General features: G+C 43.0%; 1 protein-coding gene across 7 annotated transcripts in view; it reads right to left on the reverse strand.

Annotated features, from left to right (window-relative positions):
• TEAD1 (TEA domain transcription factor 1) overlaps positions 1-21,779 on the reverse strand; it is a 163,936-nt gene that overhangs the window by 13,963 nt on the left and 128,194 nt on the right. For all 7 annotated transcript variants that reach the window (XM_054826606.1, XM_054826608.1, XM_054826607.1 and 4 more), the window contains 4 exons: positions 21,673-21,719; positions 21,021-21,082; positions 18,678-18,802; positions 6,118-6,291 (listed from right to left, as the gene is read on the reverse strand). In XM_054826606.1, coding sequence (XP_054682581.1) covers positions 6,118-6,291; positions 18,678-18,802; positions 21,021-21,082; positions 21,673-21,719 — 408 coding nt within the window. The remainder of the gene's footprint in view (positions 1-6,117; positions 6,292-18,677; positions 18,803-21,020; positions 21,083-21,672; positions 21,720-21,779) is intronic.

The following is a 21,779-nucleotide window of genomic DNA, read 5'->3' on the forward strand; positions in this document are numbered from 1 at the left end:
TGTGTGTCTGTGTGTGTGGAGGGAAATCCAAGAGTCTAGATTGTGCAATATAAATTACATGTAAAAAACAGAAAGGAAAAAAAAAAAAGGCAGTAGCCACAATTGTGTGTGTGTGAATGAATGAAGGGCACAAAGAATCTCTGCACCTTTTAAGACGGCTGGAGGCACATGGGGATAAATTCAGGAGGGGGTGGGAGGAGACCACAGGCGCAAGCCATTTCTGAACACTGATTACATGGGTAAATTGTTTGTTCCAGTGTATCACAAAGAGAAGGAGCATTATTTTTCATGCCACAGCTGTTTTGAATAAGAATAGGAATAAACTTAACCATCCTCCTCATGTTACTTACCACTAATTATGGCATATATTTACATCTATCAAACAGTGAAATTTTGGGGGGACATATTTTAATGCCCCTTTATTGTGTAGATTCCTTTATTTCCATCCCACATTTGAATTTCAAAAATGTTTAGGACTTCAAAGCATCTTTAAAAGCTTGCCCTAATTATAATATGCATTACTTTCTAAAACTCCTAGTTTGCATTGCAGATTCCTGCAAATAGAGGCATTCATTTTAAACATCAATTAATATCATCCATGCATCTTCAGATGAGTTTGGGTCTTTATTTCAGAGTTGCAGTGGGCTCTGACTAAGCTTTCCCCGGTTTGAAGAATAGTTCAAGCTACTGCAAACATTTAAAATTAAGCCAGCGGATCAGCTTAGTGGAAAGCTCGACAGCCCAATATTAATTTATATCAGCTGGTTTTTTCCTTCTGTCACTAGTTAGAAACCATCCCTCCGCCTTTCAGATCTATTTGCTTCCCATAACTGTTCCTGTAGCTGCAGAAGTCAGAGCTCAGGCTTGGCGCAGAGTGTTTGGCAGCATCAGACACCCAAACCCCATGGCCACATTATTGCAAGGTGTGTTTACCCCAGCACTAAGGATCCCAACAGAGGCATGGACCCACTGCATGATACTGTAGCTTACATAGAGAAGTCATGCAAAAAGTGAATCCCTGCCTCAGAATCTGCTGTTGGGGGGGGGTGAGGCAAAACTTGAGAGAGAAAAAATTAGCTAAACCAGAAGAATTTAGTCTAGGCTGCAGCGGACAGACACGTACTGCTGAATTAACGTTAAAGGTGCTCCTAGTAGTGAAAAGCGTTTGCCAGATGAACTAGCGCTAGACAGAGGCAAGTTACAGAGCTAACAAACCTAGCAGGGGCATAATGGGAGATGATGCGCTGTGCCTTCCTAGAGCAATTCCCTTGCCAGAGTCAATGGAGATGTCTGTGATTGTAACAGCAGACTCAAAATGAAGGTACGGGAGATGTGGCTGAGCGATACTGGATTCCAAAGGGAGGTGGCGTGAGTGGGACAGACTTACCGTCAATCTCCTGCAGGAGAAAGTGGAGAGCTGGGGAGGCAGAGCACCGGGCAATCAGCACTGGGGGGCCAAGGCGGCAAGGCCAGCAATAATATTTTAGGCAGACACTTTGGGGTAAAGCTAGAGGTGCAGTCTATCATTTAGCTTGAACTTTTTCAGGAGGTCTAAATGTATTATTTAGTATTAGATAATTTAAGAATAGTAGTGAATAGTCAGTGGGGATGGCATAATATATCAATAGGAGTAGAACTTCAACCAATAAAAGAAACCAACAGAGGCAACACGTGTTGACTTAGCTTTTAGATAGGCTAATCAGAACTTCAAAGACCAGAAAACTTTGGGGCTTGTCTCAAATTACAAAAACAGTTCAAATACAAACTAACCAACAAACTAACCTTACTCTGATTAAGATTAGAAGGCATGAATCATACCTGATTGTTTTACACAGAGTGGACTTCTTTTGTTAGTAACTAAGGTACCAGAAGCAGGATTGTGCACTCAACATGCACTCAGGGAAAGGTTTCATCTGCAGATGTTCTGCAGCCTTGTCTGAATTCCTCGTCAGTGTTCTAGCTAATAACATTTACATTTATTTAGGAGCCTTTATTTTTGTTTTCATTTTATATCCCTGTAATCTCCGGTTTTGTACTGTTGTCACACAAATTTCCTGTGCCACAGCGTTAGTACGTTGTTCCTTATTTACTCATTGTACTGAGCGTACAACATACCAAGTAAAGCTCCTTCTATCTATTACTGTAAAAGCCCGTCTCTGGGGTGACTTCCCTGAACTCTGGTTCCCAGTGACTACCTGGGATAAACAGCAGCAAAGGGTCACTGCATTCAAGGTGCAAGACAAGGACCTGGAAATTGCTTCGCAGGGCTGTGACGGTTGGTTGAGGCAGTGCAAAAGGAGAAGTCTCTCCCTTTTATACCACCTGCACTGTTAGGTAGGAAGAGGCCCAAAAGTGTGATGTCCAGATGTGTCACCAGGACTAAGGCCAGAAGCTCATCCATTCCCAGCAGCAGGCTGTATTTCACAGGAGATACAATCTGTATGAACCAATAAACCTCCGCAAAGTAAAGCAACACTTTGCTTCGTAGTCCATACCTGTGATGCTTTGCAAAGTCAACTCCACAATTGCCAAATGTCTTCTTGCAAGATCTCAGATCTTCCCCTCCCACTTTTTTGTAATCAAACCTTATTACCTTTATCACAGAGAAAACCACGGTGCTGAGAAGCCTCAAGCAGAACTAAATGGGAAAGGGCAAGAGGAGTACTCTTCCCGGCTACCAGAGCTAAGCCACTTTCTGTCTTAGTCATCCTCAATGTGAGTGCTTGGGTCTGGTCTTCCCATTTCCCATCTTTCCTTTCCATGCTAGATTTAATGTCTAAACAAAATACCCTTTTTGCTGCCTCCAGCAACATGCTGACTTCTCTTTAAATCCGTTTACAGGGTCACCATCCCTTCTGGCATCAAATCCTCACCTTTGCTTTCAAGCTTCCACATGTCACGACACCTGCCTGCTTTCCTTCTCTGGTTTCCCTTGACTCCTTTCACCCATAGTCCCCGCTTTTCTTTTATTGATTCTCCTGCAGTGCTTTCTCACCTGTACTTACTTACCTAACAAAAATTTATATTCGTCTTTTACTCACGTTACAATCAAATTCCACCAGAATGTGGACTGTCACTGGACACTAATGCTAGGGTGCACTCAGTGCACTTACAGCGCTGAGCAAACTATCGATGGTTAAATGGTAACGAAGGGAGAAGACAACAGAAAGGATGGGAAGGGGAAATGGTTAAATAAAGGGTGAGAGAGAGTATTGTGAGTAAGCAATAACCACACAATGTGAACAGAACCTGGGAGAAGTTGACTTTGAGAGTAGGAGGAGGTAGCAGATGATAAGGAGAGAGTGGATACTGATTCAGATGTGGATATTTAATTTAAAAGAAAAGGACAAGAAAACATAAATTAATCTATTTTCATATTAATTAACTTGAAGTTACTAATAGGGTCAAAAAGACTGTCAGCAATCTTTGCCAGCTTTACACTGATAATATAGGACTGTTTAGAACAGATTCTCAACACTCCCCATAAAAATGGGAACAACGACCTTTTTTATGAAGAAATGTCCTATTGGGGTGAAAGAAATTAAGGACAGTGAGCTGACAGTTTAGGATCTAATTCTCATGACTAATTACACAGCCACCTTCTGTTTTTCCTATACATATTTCTAGCTGAGGGGCACTGGTATGAAGTTTATTACTAGAAGGGCATTCATTGTGGCTCTCGCTACACCCAAACACTGCCTCCGGCACCTTCCCTCTGCCTCACTCACTTGATGACAGAGAAAATCCACTGGCCTGTTTTAAGGTTATGGCTCAGGAAGGCATTCTCTCCACATTTTTAATATATAACTCAGCAGGATGTTAGCACTGTATGTTTTTTAATCTCTAAGTTAATACAACACAAAATTGTACTAAAAGACCGTTATGTAGGAAGGCACAGTGAGGTTAGGAAATGTTGGGTCGAAGTTGCCTGCATATCATGATTGCTGAACTGCACCATGAAACAGTCCTTAGCTCCCCGACTGCTCACTCACCCTCTGAGCACCTATACAATATTTCTCTGTCTTCCTTATTCAGTGTGGCTCAGTCCCTATTTCCCGCACACTACTCAAAACATGTGCAGAACACAGAATTATTAATTTTATAAACATTTTCTTCATGGCATTATCTTGATTCTTTATAAACAGCCATGAGTTTGATTTCTCAATGACCACCTGAGGTGAAGGGATGGCATCATCCCATATTACAGATGGGAAACTGAGGCAAGAGTGTTAAAGGTGTGCACTGCTTATAGGAGATCAAGCAGAGAAGGCTGGCACTTGAATTTTCAAAATCACGAGTGCAACACAGACCTTAATCATCCAGAGAAGATCTCTACTGGCTTTAGATACATCTTTGAGCATTCAGCATGCTTGAAAATCAGTTTCCACATGGAGAAAAAGCAGAACATACAACACACATATCAATGACCACATCACAAATCTCTGCTCTTTCCATGTCTAATATAAAGTCTGAGGTTTCTCATTCTCTGTGGGAACCGAGAACAGGCAAGTGAGGTGACATTCATTTTACCAGTGGATTTTGCAAGTATTTATTATGCAAAGTGGATTGGTGAAATGACGGGCCTCAGTTTAACCCCAGGTTTTGCAAGGAAATATATTTAGTGGTCACAGACCCTTAACCTCCAAGCCCTATTCCTCTGCAGCCAGATTTCCTCTGCCCTCATGCTTGCCCTGTTCCCACCTCTTACATACCTGTCTCTGCTGTGTGCCTTTATCCCTACATCCCAAGTGTTCCCTCTTCCCACTACCTCCCTCTTTTTGACCCTGCATTCTCACCTGCCTTTTCCAGGTTCCTGGTGCCTGGTGTGTTTCAGCTCCCAGTTCTCTGCCACCTCCTGTTCCTGGCCTCTTTGCTCAGGCAGCCCTCACATGTTTGGTCTACAGCTCCCACGCCTAGTTTTAAGCCCCATGAATTTCTCAATGGATTTCCTCTGCAGTCCAGCACAGCTCCTGCTCAGTTGTTTATCCCTTCTACACCCAGATTTGAGAAAAGAGTCTCCTTCATTCCCAGTTTCCAGTTCCAAATCTGGTGCCACAGAAACTCGTGGGTATGTACAAACTGGAGAGTATTTCAGGTCACATAGATAAACTTTAACTGAAAGCAATAAACACCAGGAAATCTGATCATAAGCAGTGATTCCAGATCAACCTTTTCTGGTTTCAGCATCAGCCTGTCCACCCTGTAATTAGACCCTGAATATGTCCCTTTCACTGAGGTTTTAAAAGACAAATTTAAAATGTTTAGATAATAATTGTTGCTGTGAAAAGTATACCACAGAAAATACTCCAACAAATTAATGAATAGAAAGAGCGTTAGTGTAAGCATAAGGTCCAGCCTGGAGAGTTGATGATCCTTTTGGATGAACCTATAGCATCACTAACATGAGATTTTGTAAATGCAATAAGAAAAGTCTGATGCATGAATGAAATTTATCAAAACTAGATCAATATACAACATCTCAGCCTTCCATTCAAATTCTTTTTTCACTCTTGCTCACAACTGATATGAACAGAGATAACTTTCGGAGCAGAGTCCCATGGATGACTATCAAAAAGGCAAGGGGAAAGCAAATGTGCTCTAGCAACCAAAAAATGTTTAAGAAAAACCCTGGAACCCTCCCAGGCTCACAGTCATCCTGCTGCACACTCAGTTCAAATCCTTCTTGGTCCTATCTGCATAAGTGTGGACTGATGGCAGGACTCGTACTATTTGCATTTGGCAAGAGTTCAACATCTGAAACACGAAAAAGCAGCCTCCATTTCTATGGCTTCCCTGATTTGTCTTGGACCACTAGATGGCAGTTCCCCATTTACAAACAAGGGCTCTCCTTACCTGTTCGCTCCCGCCCTGCAGCTGTGTCAAGCACAGTTGAGGCACACATCTGCCTCTGCATGTCACCTGCAACACAGACTTCTTGTGGAGCTGTCAACAAGAGTAGCTTTGGGCCAGCATCCTACCTGAAGGATGTACAGCTTTCCGCTTTTAAATGGCGACAGAAGCAATTTCCACAATTTTCTCAAGAGTGCTAAATACCTAAATACCTAAATACACAGGCCTTATCAACAAGAGAGTTTCTCCACATCATGTCTTACTCACCCAGAATTTTACGAGGAAGAAAGCGTTTTGGGGCCCCTTCCCAAACAGTTCCTTTAGACCGCCCTTCTTTTCAGGAAATTTGTCATAAATCTGACGAATGTCCACCGATTCAAGCAATGGGTCACTGTAAGAATGGTTAGCGTGTCCAATGTGTACGAAGAGGTGTTTATTGTACTGCAAGAAAGAAACAGGAAAATCAGTGCTGTACAAAAAGAACAGAGGTATATTATGGCATGGGTCTGCATGTGCTCCTGTGGAGGGTAGCGCGCTTTGATGGATTAAATGACTCGCACATTACTCCTGGGACTATGATTTTCTGCAGTATGATTTCCACGAACAACTTTAGTGATTGTGTCGTAGCCCCTTGTGAACAAGGGTCAACATCAAAAAACCTGTGTCCCTACTGCAAACCACAAAACATGGTCATCTTCAAGGGAGTAATTTACACTGAAAGATCCAGCGGCAGCACGGTGATAGAGAGTCCTTTGCAGAGCATAATAAGATGAATATACTCACAAGGAGAGCCTATTTCTACCTCTTTAAACCATGCCTTTTAATGTTGCGTGTCCTCAGAGCCTGAATTTCTGCTAGTGCTACAAAGCCCACACATATATACCTCTTGTTTGTCGATTAAACCCCTAAAGCTCTATCTATAGCATATGCTAATGCCGCTTAACTAAAAGAGATGGAAGGGATTTTCTTTTAACCCCGGAATGACAATAGCGAGAAGGCTAGTTACTCTGTGTTGCTGTTACGATAGAAATGGTCTTCATTGTATGTCCTCCAGTATTTTGATCTATGTAATATTAAAAAGCCAAACTTTTACCACTTCTCTCAGGAGCTAGCTCTACAGCTGACCATCTCTGCCAAAACACATTCAACTTCAATTTCCTATTTATTAACTTCATCCCATCACACCTCATTATAATCATGGGAATCACCTCAGCAACCCCTTTCCTGCCTGGGGGAAATCCACGGCCCAGTGAAGTCCACAGCAGCCCCTACTGAGTCCAATGTGGTCTTTTAGGGGCTGCCGTTTCCCCAAGACAAGAGCACCTTTCAGCACCCAAAATGAAAGCGGAAGGACGAACCCTGAATACCCTCTGCTAGTCGATCAGCAGCTCACAGTGTCATATGAGCAGAGTGAAGGAGCTCGAGAATGGCAGGATTAAACATTGGAGTTTTTAACCATGCAGATCACAAAACATTTTGCTAACTCAGTTAAAGGAAAGCTGACATGCAGTCAATGAACACTAGAAAACCCTGTCATATTGAACAGATGCTGTATATAAGGAGCAATTCCCAAAAGCTAAGCACAAATAAAATATTTAAAACCCCAAAGCAGACCTCATTTAAGCTATTTTGTTTACAATATACCTGCCGAATCAACAAATTGAAATGACAAATCTAAATTAATTGAACATCCACTCAGAGCCTTCCTTCGGTGTAAGCAGAGTCTTCCCTAGCAGATGTCCAAATCTCTGGGGAAAAGAAAATGGACTGGCTATATTTCTGCACTTAGGAAATTAAATTGAAATCTATTTAAAAATCATCTAGCACAGTGAAATCTGAATTTAGAATCAGAGAACACTCATCTGTGTATGGGGCCAAAACGGAGATATGTTCCATGCTTTTTACAGGGTTGTATTTCTTTTTTAATTTTGTGGAAGGAAAAAGGAGAGCGTAACACTTTATTAAGGTGTTTGCACAAGCAAGTCCAAGTCTGAGAGCACTGGTTCCAGGGATTTTCCTTGCAGCCCTCTTTCAAAATAATGCCATCACAGCTCCTTCTGTGCACAAGCGGAAAACTTGCCCAGCCTTTAGTTAGTGCATGTGGAGCCCAAAAGGGGCAGAGCTCATCCAGAGAAGCTGTTTCTACCTTGAAGAGGAAAACAGGCATGGCAGAGAAATAAATGGGCAGCGGGGAGCTGAATGCATGCAGGCAGGAGTGAGTATGCCCATGAACGTGTGCCAGCTAGCCCTCACCCGGCACTGGTCTAGCCTGCACACTGATCATTTACACATGACGCAGGAAATCGTTGTACTGGTTAGCAACCATGAGTGCCTACCAGAACAGTGTCCGTGGTCAGATTTAGCATGCTACTTTATGCAGTAGTGGCAAGAGTGGACTAAAGAGACATTCGAACATGACAAAACTAACAAAACAAAAAATGGAAAATAATATGAGAAATAATATAGCTCAAACTTTTGGGTTTTTTTGTCACTGTTGTCATGTATTTATCTTGCACTACTGTGAGTAAATAAGTAAAAGTCATGCTGAACGTTTCTTCTGTATCTCGCTGTCTACTGAAAAACTTAGATCTCAGTAAAATGTACTAGTGCCTTATGTACGTGGGAACTGCCAGGAACACAAGAAAGGGAGTCCAGAAACCTGCTCCTGTTGCTTTCCTAAGCTACCGGGGTGAAGTGCAGGAGGACAGGGCATGGGCTGGGTCACCAAACGTAGCTATGAACGGAAGCCTATCTGTGATCAGGCAAACATCTCCATTTTTCAAGGAGAATGATGAGAATTCCCCAGTAGAGGTAAGTGCTTCAGCCTTCTCTGAAAAAATAAACGGAAACATTTTGCTTCCCTTAGCACCCCTGTAGCCTGCCTAAGAGGGCCCAGCCGTTTTGCTCTCCCTGGGGATGTGAGAAGTCCCAAAGCATACCTCTGCTCTCCCTCGTTCAGAGCAAGGGCTTGAAAAATCGTTCCCACCGTTAGCGACCAGGTTATTATTTATTTGGGGATTGTTTTCTCTCACTCTTCTCTGCTGGAGTTGTTCCAGGTTGTACAAATAACCACATTTTGGTAGGAACAGAACTGAGGGCTCAGGTTCTCCTGTGCCCAGGAAAGTGTCCTTCCCAAAAGGGTGTCTCTCTCCCAGGCCCAAAGGTGGCTCTGGAGTGAAAGAGGAAGGGAGAGCTGTATTTTACAGTTTGGCACCTGCAAATTCCCAAGACAATTCACACACTGTACATTATTCTGCAAACCAGGAAAATATACAAATTGCTCAGTATCCAAACTTTAGTAAAAGCAAACACATTTATAGGAACATGGAGCATGAAGTCTTAATACTGTTTAAATATAAAAGCAAAGTTAAAGGCAGCTGTAAAGCTACCACAGTTGTCTGTGCAGCTCGCCAAAGCACCAGATGCTGCTGCAGCAAAATTTCCGAGCGGGTACAGTAGGACAGATGGTATGACATCACCTGATAACATTCTTAGGACAGAAATGTTTATTTTGATATTGCAATGTGTGATTATTTTCTCCTTATGTTGCTGCAATTCCTATGCTAAGTACAATCATTACTAACCTAATTAGATATGGCATATTTATACGAACTAACAAACACTAATATAATATTAAGAGCTAGGTAAATGGATGCTGAAATGATCCCTATCTTTTTTATACAAATATACTCCATCACAGGAATTTATGCATAGGTATAAGCAAAGACACTAAGTTTTATGTCTGTATTTTTGAGCCCATCAGTATCTGAAAAGCTTTGAAACATCCTCATTATATTTAGAATTCACTGTTATTTTAGACTAAATATTCCAGAGTCACTGAAGTACATTAGGTGCTGAGGAATTTACTTATGCTACAGCATTTAAAGGACTTGCATCCAGCATTGGGATAATAACATGCATTAGACGCTGTAAACTACCATAGGTCAAATCGTGTGTTTTCTGAGGATAAAAACTACATAAATATACAAAGAACATTTTCAGCTACATCTTCAGCATCTGCATTACATGACGTGCCCTGGAGATGGCCGCCTCTTACTGAGCTCCGTTCCTTAAAAAAATTCTAACTATCCAAAGAATGCAGTAAAGCCATGAAATATGACTGTTGTCAAATAATACCACGAGAAAAATTATAATCCACTTAGGAATTTAAAAGAACCAAGACAAATTGCCAATGGCAGGGGATGCAAGTATTTAAGCTGGTGCAGAACAAAGACAAATCACCTACATTTGTTTTATCAGCCAGCATATGTATTTGTAACAGCTCCTCACCAATTTTGCTTTTATATTCTAAGGCAACAGCCTTTCTGGTCCATGAAACGCAGGTTTGCAAATTGCTACAGCTCTCTCTGCTGCATCTCTGTGCTTCCCCACACCTGTGGAGCTAACGCCAAGCCTTGACAAGCCGGTATAGGACCAAGATTTTATTAAACAGTGGTGGCCAAGATGCTCGTGGCAGTGAAGCCAACCCTTTCACGCTCCTGCTGCGAGTGAGCGGGGCATGCAGAGCTGTTGGGGTACCTGATCCCTTGCTGCTCCTGTCCACTGGGGCTGCGTGGCCCTACATAACCATACTGAGCAGCATGTTGGGGCGAGCAGCTCTCAGGGCCCTGCCGAGGCTGGGTGACATGGATGCGGAACAAGGTGGAAGGTTGCACAGCAGCTGCTTCTTGCTGGGATGACCTTGCTCATGGGCACAGCACCCTCAATGCAAAAAGGCTGCACCCTCCTGCTGCACGCAGGGACACAGCCATGATTTCACCCCTCTGAATTGCATTCACACCTGGGAGTCGTCCCTGCACAGGCACGGGTGGTGCAAACTCCTCTGCCAAACAACCCTGGCCCTGCAGCGGGACAGCGAGCTGGTGGCTCACTGGATCTTGCAGACTCATGGGACAGTTGAGCAGGACAGGGAGGTGGCAGCACTCCGCTGCCTTGTCTGCCCTGCGTGGCCCAATAACAGCACCTTGCTAGCTGGGCTGCTTCATGAGATCTGTAAGTTCCTGCAAATTTCAAGCATAACAACCACAAGGGTGAGGCCGTCTATACCATTACTTGCAGCAACAAATCCGTACGAGAAAATACCATGGGGAGAGGCTGGCAACCAACTTGAACAGATCATAGTCTTGCGAGCCCAAAGGAACTCCACCACCCAAAGGAGAAGTACATTAAAAAGACTCTGCTGCAGGTCTTCTCTCTCCCTGAGACAGAGAGAGCTTCTCTGCTCTCTTTGGACCGAATATATTCTGTACTGCAGGTCACAAGGACTACTGCCGCAGCTCAGAGGGACAGGTGAGTGGAAGGCAGGTGGGACAGCCTGAGTTTTGGCTGAAATGAGAGAGAAACCAGCACTGCTCAAGTGCCTGGCAGTGTGCAGTGATTCCCTCTGTACCTCCACAGACCAGTCCAACCCGTCTTTTAAAAACGTACCACTGCCTGTGCAGCAACTGCGCTTTTGGAGGAAAAAGGAACCAGGTGGGTGGACTGATTAAAAATGATCACTAGTATATCAGGAGTCTACGCGCAGCTCTAACCTGTACCCTACCCAGCCTCAGCTCTGCTGCCTCGCTGTATCTTGTAAATCTGACGCTCTTTAATTTCCTGCTGATGTAAGAAAATCACTTGGTCTGCCAACAATTTTTCTTATTTCTACCAAAACACTAGTAATTGAATATTTAATTCCTTTTGCTGTTATCCTCCACTGAAGCAGATTGGGAGTTGTATTTATAACATTTTAATGCTATAACTAGAGTCTGTACCAACTCCTTTTATTAAGGTTTTAACACTTTCATGTGAAACATCAATCAACCTTTCTGTGCTGGTATGCTATCATACACCTGCATGGCCTCCCTACTCTTTCAAGGACCTCCACCCATTCAGACTCCTGCCTGGATCTGCTCAGGGATTGAATCAGGAATGTGAAGTAAAAGGAGATCTTTGGTTACTTTATGGTTGTAGAAGTGGAGAGGGAGGTGACGAGTGAGGGCAGTCCCCAGCCCTGACACATTAATGTGGCCCAGCACTTCCCACCTACTGCCGCAGAAGTCCCAGTGTGAAACTGGGACTTGCTGGTTGGGCAAGGTGCTCACACATCATTTTCATCAGCTTTCCTGCCACACTGAAGATGCATCCTTCAGTTCTGGCCTGTCTGATTTGAGACCCTGCAGTCCCAATTCCAGAAGTGTTGAGTGCTCAGATGGGAAAATTATGCCTGAACATAGGAAGCTCTCAATAACGCTAAGTATTCTGCAAAATCAGGCTCATGACAAATGAAAGTGGACCCTCAAAATCAGTGGCCCATTCATTCTTTTGCACCTGAACTTCTTGGTTTGTCAAATGTGAGTAATAATGCCTCTTCATCTAAAAAATGACTGCACTAATACATCTGCGAAATGCAAATGGGAGGAATTATTAATTCCGTTTGGAGGAGAGGTTAGACAGTGCACAGCGAGCAGGGCACGAGGCCACACATTTCAACAACAGAAGAAAACAAACTACTGAATAGTTGCTTATCGAAGAAGGGCCATCTACATCTACACTGAATGAAGCAGTGAGCATGTAATTAACTGCTGCACTGTAGAGCAGACACACAAGGACATTTCCCATCTTCTGAGAGCTTGACTTTGCAGCCCAGCTAAGCAATTTGGGGGGGGGGGGGGGGGGGGGCCTGTAGGGGTGGGGGAAGTTGCAGTGGAACGAGATAGGAAAATGCAGGGCAGAGGCATGGCCATGCACAAAGCCCCTTGGGGCGAGCGTGAGGGTGGATGTTTGGGGTTCAGCACACAGGCAGGGCAGGCAGTGTGGGGGAGATGCGAAGCCACAGCCCTCTGCACTGCCAATGCCAGCCCAACCCACGCATCCCCCCACTCCTCCTCCCTGCGGGAACAGCACAGTGCTGTGCAAGGCTGTGGGAGGCAGAGGGCCCCCCACTGTGCTGACCCCCCTGATTTTATGGCTCTCCTGGGCTCATCGCAGGGGCTGTGTGCCCGGGCGCTGCTCCAGCTACCCCACAACCTCACTCTCTCGCTCCTTCCCTCCTCCCTGATTTCACGTTTCCCTGGTCAGACCCGGTGCCCTGTATAACGTCAGGCAGCTACCCCCACCCTGGCTGTTTTCAGCGCCTGGGCTGTGTGAGTGTGGGCTGGGGCACCGGCCATGGCGCAGGGTCCGGCAGAGGGAGCTACCATGGCTGCTGGCGCCGGCGCAACTCTTCAGTTATGCCAAAGCAGCACTTTTAATTTTCTGGGAAATTTCCAGCAGCAATGGTGGGTTTTGAGAAAAGGGAGAGAGTGCGTGTGAAGGCAGCAGCGAGAGCACAGTTGTGCCCCAGGAGTCTTTCTGTCTGTCCTCAGCGCTTACTGTGGGCTGACTTTGAAGAATAAATTGTGGTCGGTCTCTCTACCCACTCCATCGTATTTTCACCTCAGGACCCTGCCTGGAAGAGCCCATGTCCTGACCCTACAGCTGGGCTGGGGGAGCTGGCCCAGACCTCCTGCCACATCTCCATGTGGTCCCCTGGGATTGCCACCAGCCGGGAGCTCTTCTGCGATGCCACAGTTTCAAGACTGGAGCCTGTGTCAATACTGGACCCCCTTAAAGTGGTTTCTTGGCATTTCTGACTACAGACACCTGAATATGAACACTTTACAGAGTATGACATTAGCTTCCCAGGACCAGCACGTAGCTCTCCAGCACTGCAAAATAAATGACCCTTGCATTTAGTTAAACTTTGTCTGATTTTAGATTAAAATGACCTCAAATCCTAACTCTGCCACACCAAGACATTCATCCAAATATTGGTTTGCTTCCTTCCTCATCCTTTCACATCACAAAGGTGCTAAACCAAGGACTTCATGACTGAAATGCTGAAATGCTTTTTATGCTGTTTACAGGGAATACGGAAAGGATAAACAATGCTTGTAACAATGGATATTGTTCAAAGATGGAGGGCTTCTTTTGGAAAATTCTCATTTATTTTTCATCACTTAGGTGGTTTGGTTAACTTTGGTGAATTTTACTGCGTTTGACTAATGATGGCAGGCTGTTTTTATGGCGCTTGAGCAATTGCTTTTACTTGCTGGTTCTCAGGCACAATTCTCCCTGGGCTCACAAAGCCCTTTTACAACAACAATAAAACCTGAATTAAAACATAAAGAATATTTTATTTCCTCACCACTTTTAAAAATACATTTTGAAATTTGGACCTAGCACAATCTGACAGTTTAGATAGGTGGATTAATACTGAAAATGCCCATCAGCCATGTTCTTTATAGCCCCATATAGATATTTTAGATGTAAAACTGTCTGAAGTGCTTGCAGTTGAAATGAATGTGGCAGCAAGAGTGAGAAACCTCGAAGAGGAAGAGAAGAAAGGGCTTTTTTTGTTGGCTGGTGGCAGGGTTTTTTCCCTGATTGGAAAGCAAGCAATATATATAATATATATTATAAAATAATTGGAATTATTATCATTTCAGTGTTATAGTCTTTGAATTTTATAGCTACGTGTGTAACAGTCAATTGCTTAGCTCCCTTCTAATCTGCTTACATACTCAGTTTATATTTTTTAGAGAACATGGGATTACTTGGTTTAAGCATTTGCCCTGAACTTTCACAGAAGCACTACAGTAAAAATGGAAAGCCTCCATTAAGGAAAATCTGTCTTGAAAGCAGCAGATGGGTAAATAAACTTGTTAATCCATTGATAATATAGTTATATAGGGTAGATATAATTAAAGGTAACTAAAACGCTGGTGCTTGGACCTACAAGGGCAGCTTCTATGCACCATTTAGGAACTGCACTTGAGCACAAAATGCCACAGAAGGAAAATACAACTTGACATTTGTAAACTGAATTGATTTTCATATAAAAGGAGGAGTAATTTTACCCATCCTTAACTGCAGAGTCAGTATTCCAAGATTTTGCAACTGTGCCATCTTATGTCTCCCAGGCTATCTTCTGCCATGCAGAGTTACAGTGAGGGTTGCTTATTGTTTCCTTTCTATAATTTTTTTCTTTTGTAAATGGAACAATTTTGTGGCTAGGCAAGGGAAAAAAGTCAACAGCCCTCCACTCTACGAAGCACAGGAGCACATTTCCCGACCCACCAGAATGCCCACTCTAAATTAACATAACTGCCTGACATTGAGGGGCTTTTGTACTTTTAAACACCAATTGCCATTGGAAGATCCCCAGAAATGTTTAAGGCCCCACTCCTACAATGCATTCCCTGTGGGTGGACCTTTGTGCCAATGCACAGCCCCATTGAAGTCGCTGGGAGTCACCACCGGCAGACAGACCTAAATGTCTAATCGCTGTACAGGAATATAGACAGCAAGGGGCCTCCCAGGATCATCAAGTCCTGGCCCCTGGTGCCATGTCAAATAAGCCTTTTTCAATAAACTTCCAGGTTACATTTTAAGGTGGAACTGGTCTATTTGTCCCCACTACTATGAGGCTTTCTGGCCTGGTTTTGAGTTGAGGGAGAGAGGTAAGAAGGATCTTTTTTTTTTTTACATAAAATTTGGAAACACATTTGATCAAAATACTACTTTATGCCATTTTCTGTAAAAAGTCAGAAGTGTAGTAACATATAACTATCTTTTTTCAGAAGATATACGAGAACTCTTACATGGCTTTCATGTAGCAGTGTATACGTGTATTCATTTCTGAGGTCAGCAAAGGCACAAAGGCATACAGGATACGCTGCAACCACAGCACATGCCTACACGACTTCATACGCACATTGTGCAAAACAGACATCTTGCCTGGCTTGATGATTTTGTTATTTAAAAAGTAATAAAACCTCTTCCTTTCTATGCTGCACAAACCGTATCTGCAATAAAATGTTGTATCAACACAAAGAAAGATGTACAAAACCTCAGGTAGAATTCATATTTTCTTCAATAGCACTAAATGAAGCTGGGGGTTGGCTCTTATCTCCAAGGAGGACTTTGGTGCTTGCTGGAAAAGTCTGTGCACTGCAGACGAGGAAGGCTGGCAGGAGGCAGGGCCCCTCAGAGCTGTCCCTGCAGACAGGTGTGCACCAGTACCTCTGCAGCAAATGTCCTTCTGCATTTGCCCTGGGAACTGGTCATGCTGCCTTGGGTTTTTTTTTTCTATCCCCTTGTTTTAAGATTCAAATAATCAAATTTACTTAACTTTATCTAAACAATGCTTCCCCCTCTCCTGACTCCCCTTTGGCAGGCAGTGGTGGTGACACGTTGCCCATGGGGGTTCATCCCTTGGCTCCCCACAGTGCCCACCCGGCTGGTTGCCCTTGCACAGCGCTGCCCCACTGTGTTTGTGGCATGGGTGTAAAGAATGATCTAAATTGGGATTAATGCATGACTGGGAATTGATTTTTCTTCATGTCTCATTTTCGCAATGTTACTGCACACAAGAAACTGGTTTTTTTTTTTCAAAACAAGTCTGGGTAGTTCGATGCTCGATGCTCTTGCTTCTCTAGTACCCCTCCTGCATAAATGCTCTACATTTAAAAGGTGAGTTTGTCAGCAGTATGTTCACAAGCTGGGACAAGCTCTGGTGGGCCTCGCTGCACCCTCAGGAATTCCAAATAATATTAGTTTACTCCAACAAAGGCTTTACAGTATTTATGGGACTGTCCTGGGTAACCATGTTCCTATTCAGGCCCCCGCTCTTTCTCTGCAATGCAAGTGGATGCGTTGCATTCCCCAGAGCCTGCACCTGCCTGAAAAATGAGACCCCAACACGTCCCCAAGCTGCCAGCCCACACACCGTGTGTGAGCACAACCAGGTCCGAGCCGTGCCACCACGGCAGAGCGGGACCCACAGCTCCTTCCTCTGCCAAAGCAGCATCTTCTCATTTTCAGTCTGTTGGTCACGTTGCAGATATATTCACGTCACTCAGCTGGTTTCATGTCGCAGACACTAGTGGTGTGACAGGCAACCACATGTTATCTGTTAAGAGTGTACTTGGTTTAAGGGAGATTTTTCTTAGAGGGAAAGACATACAAGTTACTTAGTTCCTGAACTGTTGTTCACTCTCTTTTATATAAAGCCACACAGATACACAGAGGCTCTACACCATATAAGCCCATTGGTTTTGCAAACAGTTTTGCGTTATAAAAACCTATGGCAAAAGGATAATTAAGTGGTATACTAGCAAACCAATAAATCAAAATACACTGAAATGCCATTTCATTCACATACAGCACAGTAACGCTGATCGTTACATGGCCACATCCTGTTTTCCCGATAACCTCGAGGCACACGCATAACATCCTAGTGTGCAGCAATCTGAATATGGCAGAGCCCATAAATCAGCAGGATATGGTACATGGGGTCAGCAAGCCACGGACTCCGAAAGCTGCATATCGATAAGGCTGCCTGATGAGAAAACCTGGACGTTGTGTTTCTGCATCAAAAATACAAACAGCCATCTGGATGAACTCGGGGCTGGGGATGGAGGCGGTGTTCCAGCTGTGGATTAGTCTGGAGGACACCAAGATGAAGCTTTAGCCCAGCAGAGCCAGGATTGCTGGGAAAGCGTGGGAATCAGGACCAGGGGAAGGCAGAGGGATTCCAAGGAAACCATGCAGTATCTAAAAATCATGTAAGTGCTCAGATAACTGTACCTGCTGCCAAACATTGCCTCCCTCAAAGTTAATTCAAAACGTGACATTTAGCAAACCAACACACTGCCACATATTTAGTATATGAATAGCTGAGATATGGTATATTTTCATTGGGATGTTTCTCCGCCAGGAGCATTCCTCTGTTGTAAGGTTTCTGGGCTATGTCTCCAATCTCCATTATACTGGGTAAACACTCTCTGGATAACACCTCTGGCCAGAGCCCATAAATGCTATGGTTTCCAGCGCTGAATTATAAAGAGCAAGCGATAGCTTCTCTCTGCTCCAAGCTACCATATTTTACCAGGAATCTGAACAAGAATGGTCGGTCTATATCACCCATTCATGACAGTATTTGCTTTTCAGAAATTATCTCTGTAAAAATTCTCAGGTTTTCGAGCTGAAAGAAGTCCTTTTGATTTATTTGTGATGCAGAAGAAACAGTGCTCAGCTACTAACAAATGTTCTTGGTAAATGTGTGATGATTAATATTCAGGTTTGAGGCTTACTGGAGTAAATGAAACATTACAGCCAACTTCATAAACTATCCTTGCAGGTGTAGTATGCAGACTAAAAATGAAAACAAAACCAAAAACTTCCTAAAACAAAAATCCAAGTAAAATCCAAACCTTGGATTGGTCCCTAAGACACAATTAAAGATCAAGGAAGACTGAATGATTGGACATTTAGATAGGTAACCTCAATAAAAATTAAAAAAGAAAAAAAAAGTGATAACAGTTAAATGGTACATGCTTGGGAAGCTGGAACCAAAAAGGACAATTCTGATAGAGTCTATCCTAAATGTCAGATATTTAAAATAATATGCATAGTTTCTATGCAGCTCCTTAATTTTGTTTTTGTTAGGAAATAGATTAGGCTTTAAATTAAACTTTAAGTACTGAATTATTGCCAAAACCACAATGCAATTTGGTACAACCACTAAACTAGGTCAACAGTGAGACAGGCGCCGTAGTGAACCACACCTGCTTTCAGAGAGGCCTCTCACTTCTGCAAATAGGAAAAAGGAGGGCAAGAAAGGAAAATACAGCACTACTCTGAAAGGAATATTACACTGAGCAGTAGCAAATGCAGAAACACCAGGTGTATTCATCAGGCTTAACCCTGGAAAGCATCCTCAGACAGTGGGGAGCAACAGAGAAAAGCTGAAGATTAGCGGACACGATGGCAAAACTTACTGATTCGGGATCCCTCTGCTGTTCAAGGAAGGCCGAAAACTCCACCAGCCTGAGCTTGGTCGTACCAATCGATCGGCCCTGCCACGCAGGGACTGAGGGAGCTGGAGCTGATGTAGGCTCAAATCCTAAAATAAAGGAATCATTTTCATGAAGAAGTTGAAAATTCCTCAGTTTATATTTTCTGAATTAAATATAATTGGGAATTATGCATGTAGCTCTTGGATGTTTGTATTAATTTTAGCAAATAATTAATTCAGAATGATTTAAAATTGGAAAAACATAGAACAATAAGTAGAAAAAGAGGTTCCAACCCAGCAAGCTAATAATGGTGCAAATAAAAGATCTACTTCTTTGTTTCCTTGGGGCTGTAACTCACTGTAGAATTTTTGTTTAAATTATATACTAGGTTATGGAGATTTATTGAGACTTCACATAGACTTACAGCTGACCCTTCCTCAGAAACTGGCAGCAAGACTCACAGGAGATATTACTGCCTTGGGAGTCAAGAGAACTGGCCTCCATTTCTGGCTCCTAATGTGCCACATGTTACAAGTAAATCACCTCTCTTTTTGCCTATTTCTTCTGCACTCTCAATTCCCCACTTCTATTTAGAGTATAAGGTTTCCAAGGCAGGAACTGTCTCTCACTATGTATTTGCACATTGGGTCTTTCACTTCTTTTGGAGCTTTTAGGCAGCATTATATTACAGATAATAATAAATAATTACTGTAGAGAGCTGAATCATACCCTAAAAAGAAAAAGGAGGTTTTAAATTGATAATAAAGAGGGAATGACATGATCTAGAGAGAGAAGGGATGTTAACCACCATCTCTAATTCACCTCAAGAGAAGGAATAAATGCTACCTCTTGCTCCTCATTGTGGAAAATTAGATGAGAAGGAAACAAAACAGCAAAAGAAGAAGGGAAAGGCAGCAGCTCAAAGACAAAACTGATCTTGGGGAGAGACACAGGCACAAGGAAGGCAGGGGAGAGGCACCAAAGGTTAGCAAACACAGATAATCCTGAACTAGGTTGAGAACCAGGGAGAGGTCACAGGTAGAGTATCCATATCCCGTAATGGGAGTATGGTACCTGACTCCAAGCCTCACATTTAGCCTTCAAGGTGTGAGGCTTGTATGAAATAGGGAATTACAAACGTGACTGGTTAGACATGAACAGGAATTCTAACGAAGCAAAAACTCATGCATGAGTTTTGACTGATTTAGAAATACTTATAATCCTATTCTGAGACAAAACATGGAAGAATAAAAGAAGATGATTCAAAATGTCTGCCTTAAAAAACAGTGTTATAAATCAGAATTATAAAAAAAAAAAGGAAACAATCAGTGATGCAGAAAGATAGCCTTAGTTTTAAGCATTAAATAGCAGCAAGTTAGAAAATCATAAAAAACTGCGTAAGAGTCAGGAAACTGCAGTTAAAACTGAGTCAGAAGCATGGTGTCATTTGGCAAGGGAGAGGTAAAATTAGTTATCATCTGCAAAGAAATAATGATCTTTCCCGAAATTAGCCATGAAACCAACTTGGGAAAGGAGTAGGGAAGTAGTCATGGGAAAGGTTTGATCAATTTGAGCAATGGAAGTCAGAATAAACATTAGGTACTTATCAAAGTGGTACCAGGCAGAGCAGGACATTCAGGAGGGGAACAAGTTATCCACGAGATACACAGAGATGTTTCATACTTAAGGCTAAACATATATGGTTTTGGAAGAGTCTTTAGCCTCAGTTTAAAATAAATTAAAGCTTATTAATTAAGGAAGAAATTCTTCACCGTGAGGGCGGTGAGGCACTGGAACAGGTTGCCCAGAGGAACTGTGGATGCCCCACCCCTGGAAGTGTGCAAGGCCAGGATGGATGGGGCTTTGGGCAACTTGGTCTAGTGGAGGGTGTCCCTGCTCATGGCAGGGGGGTTGGAACTAGATAGTCTTTGAGGTCCCTTCCGACCCAAACCATTTTATGATTCTATTCTTGTTACAGATGGAAGTGAGATTTAGCTATTAAAAAAGAAACATGCATCCTATTACTCATTTTCTACAAAGCGTTTTCCTACAATATAGAATGCTGATTGGAGATCACATATCACAACTCTTTGCATATGTATTACTGCTTCCTACCTAAAATGTAAAAAAAAACACCAAACCCCTCCAAACCCAATGATTTTTACTCATACATAACCAGATAATAGGACATTGGGACTAATGTTTGGTTTGTCTACAAGAAGCATTAGATATGGAGTAGTGGCTCTCTCCATCTCAGGAATGAATACATCACATTCAGTACACAATTTAAGTCTTTTTAAAGGAGAGTATAAATGGAAGAATTACCTGAAATGGGAGCTGTGACTGATGGCTGTATAGGATAGGCCTGCTGAACGAATGGCTTTACGCTGGAATAAAGAGTTACACAAAAATCATACATCACACCATCCACAGTAAATTCCATTAGAGACACATAGTATAAGAAAATATATGGTTAATGATCTTTACCCACAAACATATCTCTTCCTCAAATACCATATTTAACAGACAGACAGTAAAGAGATAATAGAAGGGGGGGCGGATGAGAACTGCACCCAATATCTTAAAGCGAGAAGCTCATCCGCGAAAATACGTCCCCCTTGCCTCCAGTATTGCTCATATATTTAAAAGAGGATGGAAGTATTTGTGCTGGAAACTTACTCACAGGCAAAACCTTACCAGCTGCTTCCCTGGCATTATCATTGCATCTCACCATGCAATGCGAGAAAAAGGAATTTGTCCATTAGGTATTCAGCCTCAGCTCTGAGGTCTGGGATGCCTTATAACTTTTTCAATGTGAGTTCACACCACTGTAAAGGCTCTTCCTTTCCCTGGAACTATCTTTTCCTCCTTTTTAGAAAAATTTGCAAATTCTTGCCTGATCAATGTCCTCTGGCAGCAAAGTGCACAAGCCAGCCCCACACTGCATATAGAAGCATATTTTAATTTTCAGACTTACTCTTGCGAGGATCCAGGCTGCCCCGTTTGAATCATGCCCGGCCAAAACTGAAAGAGGAAAAACAAACAGACCCACAATTGTTTTCTTTGTTGAAAGATTTTGGATAT

Source organism: Grus americana, chromosome 5 (genome assembly GCF_028858705.1).
Source record: "Grus americana isolate bGruAme1 chromosome 5, bGruAme1.mat, whole genome shotgun sequence".
NCBI lineage: Eukaryota > Metazoa > Chordata > Aves > Gruiformes > Gruidae > Grus > Grus americana.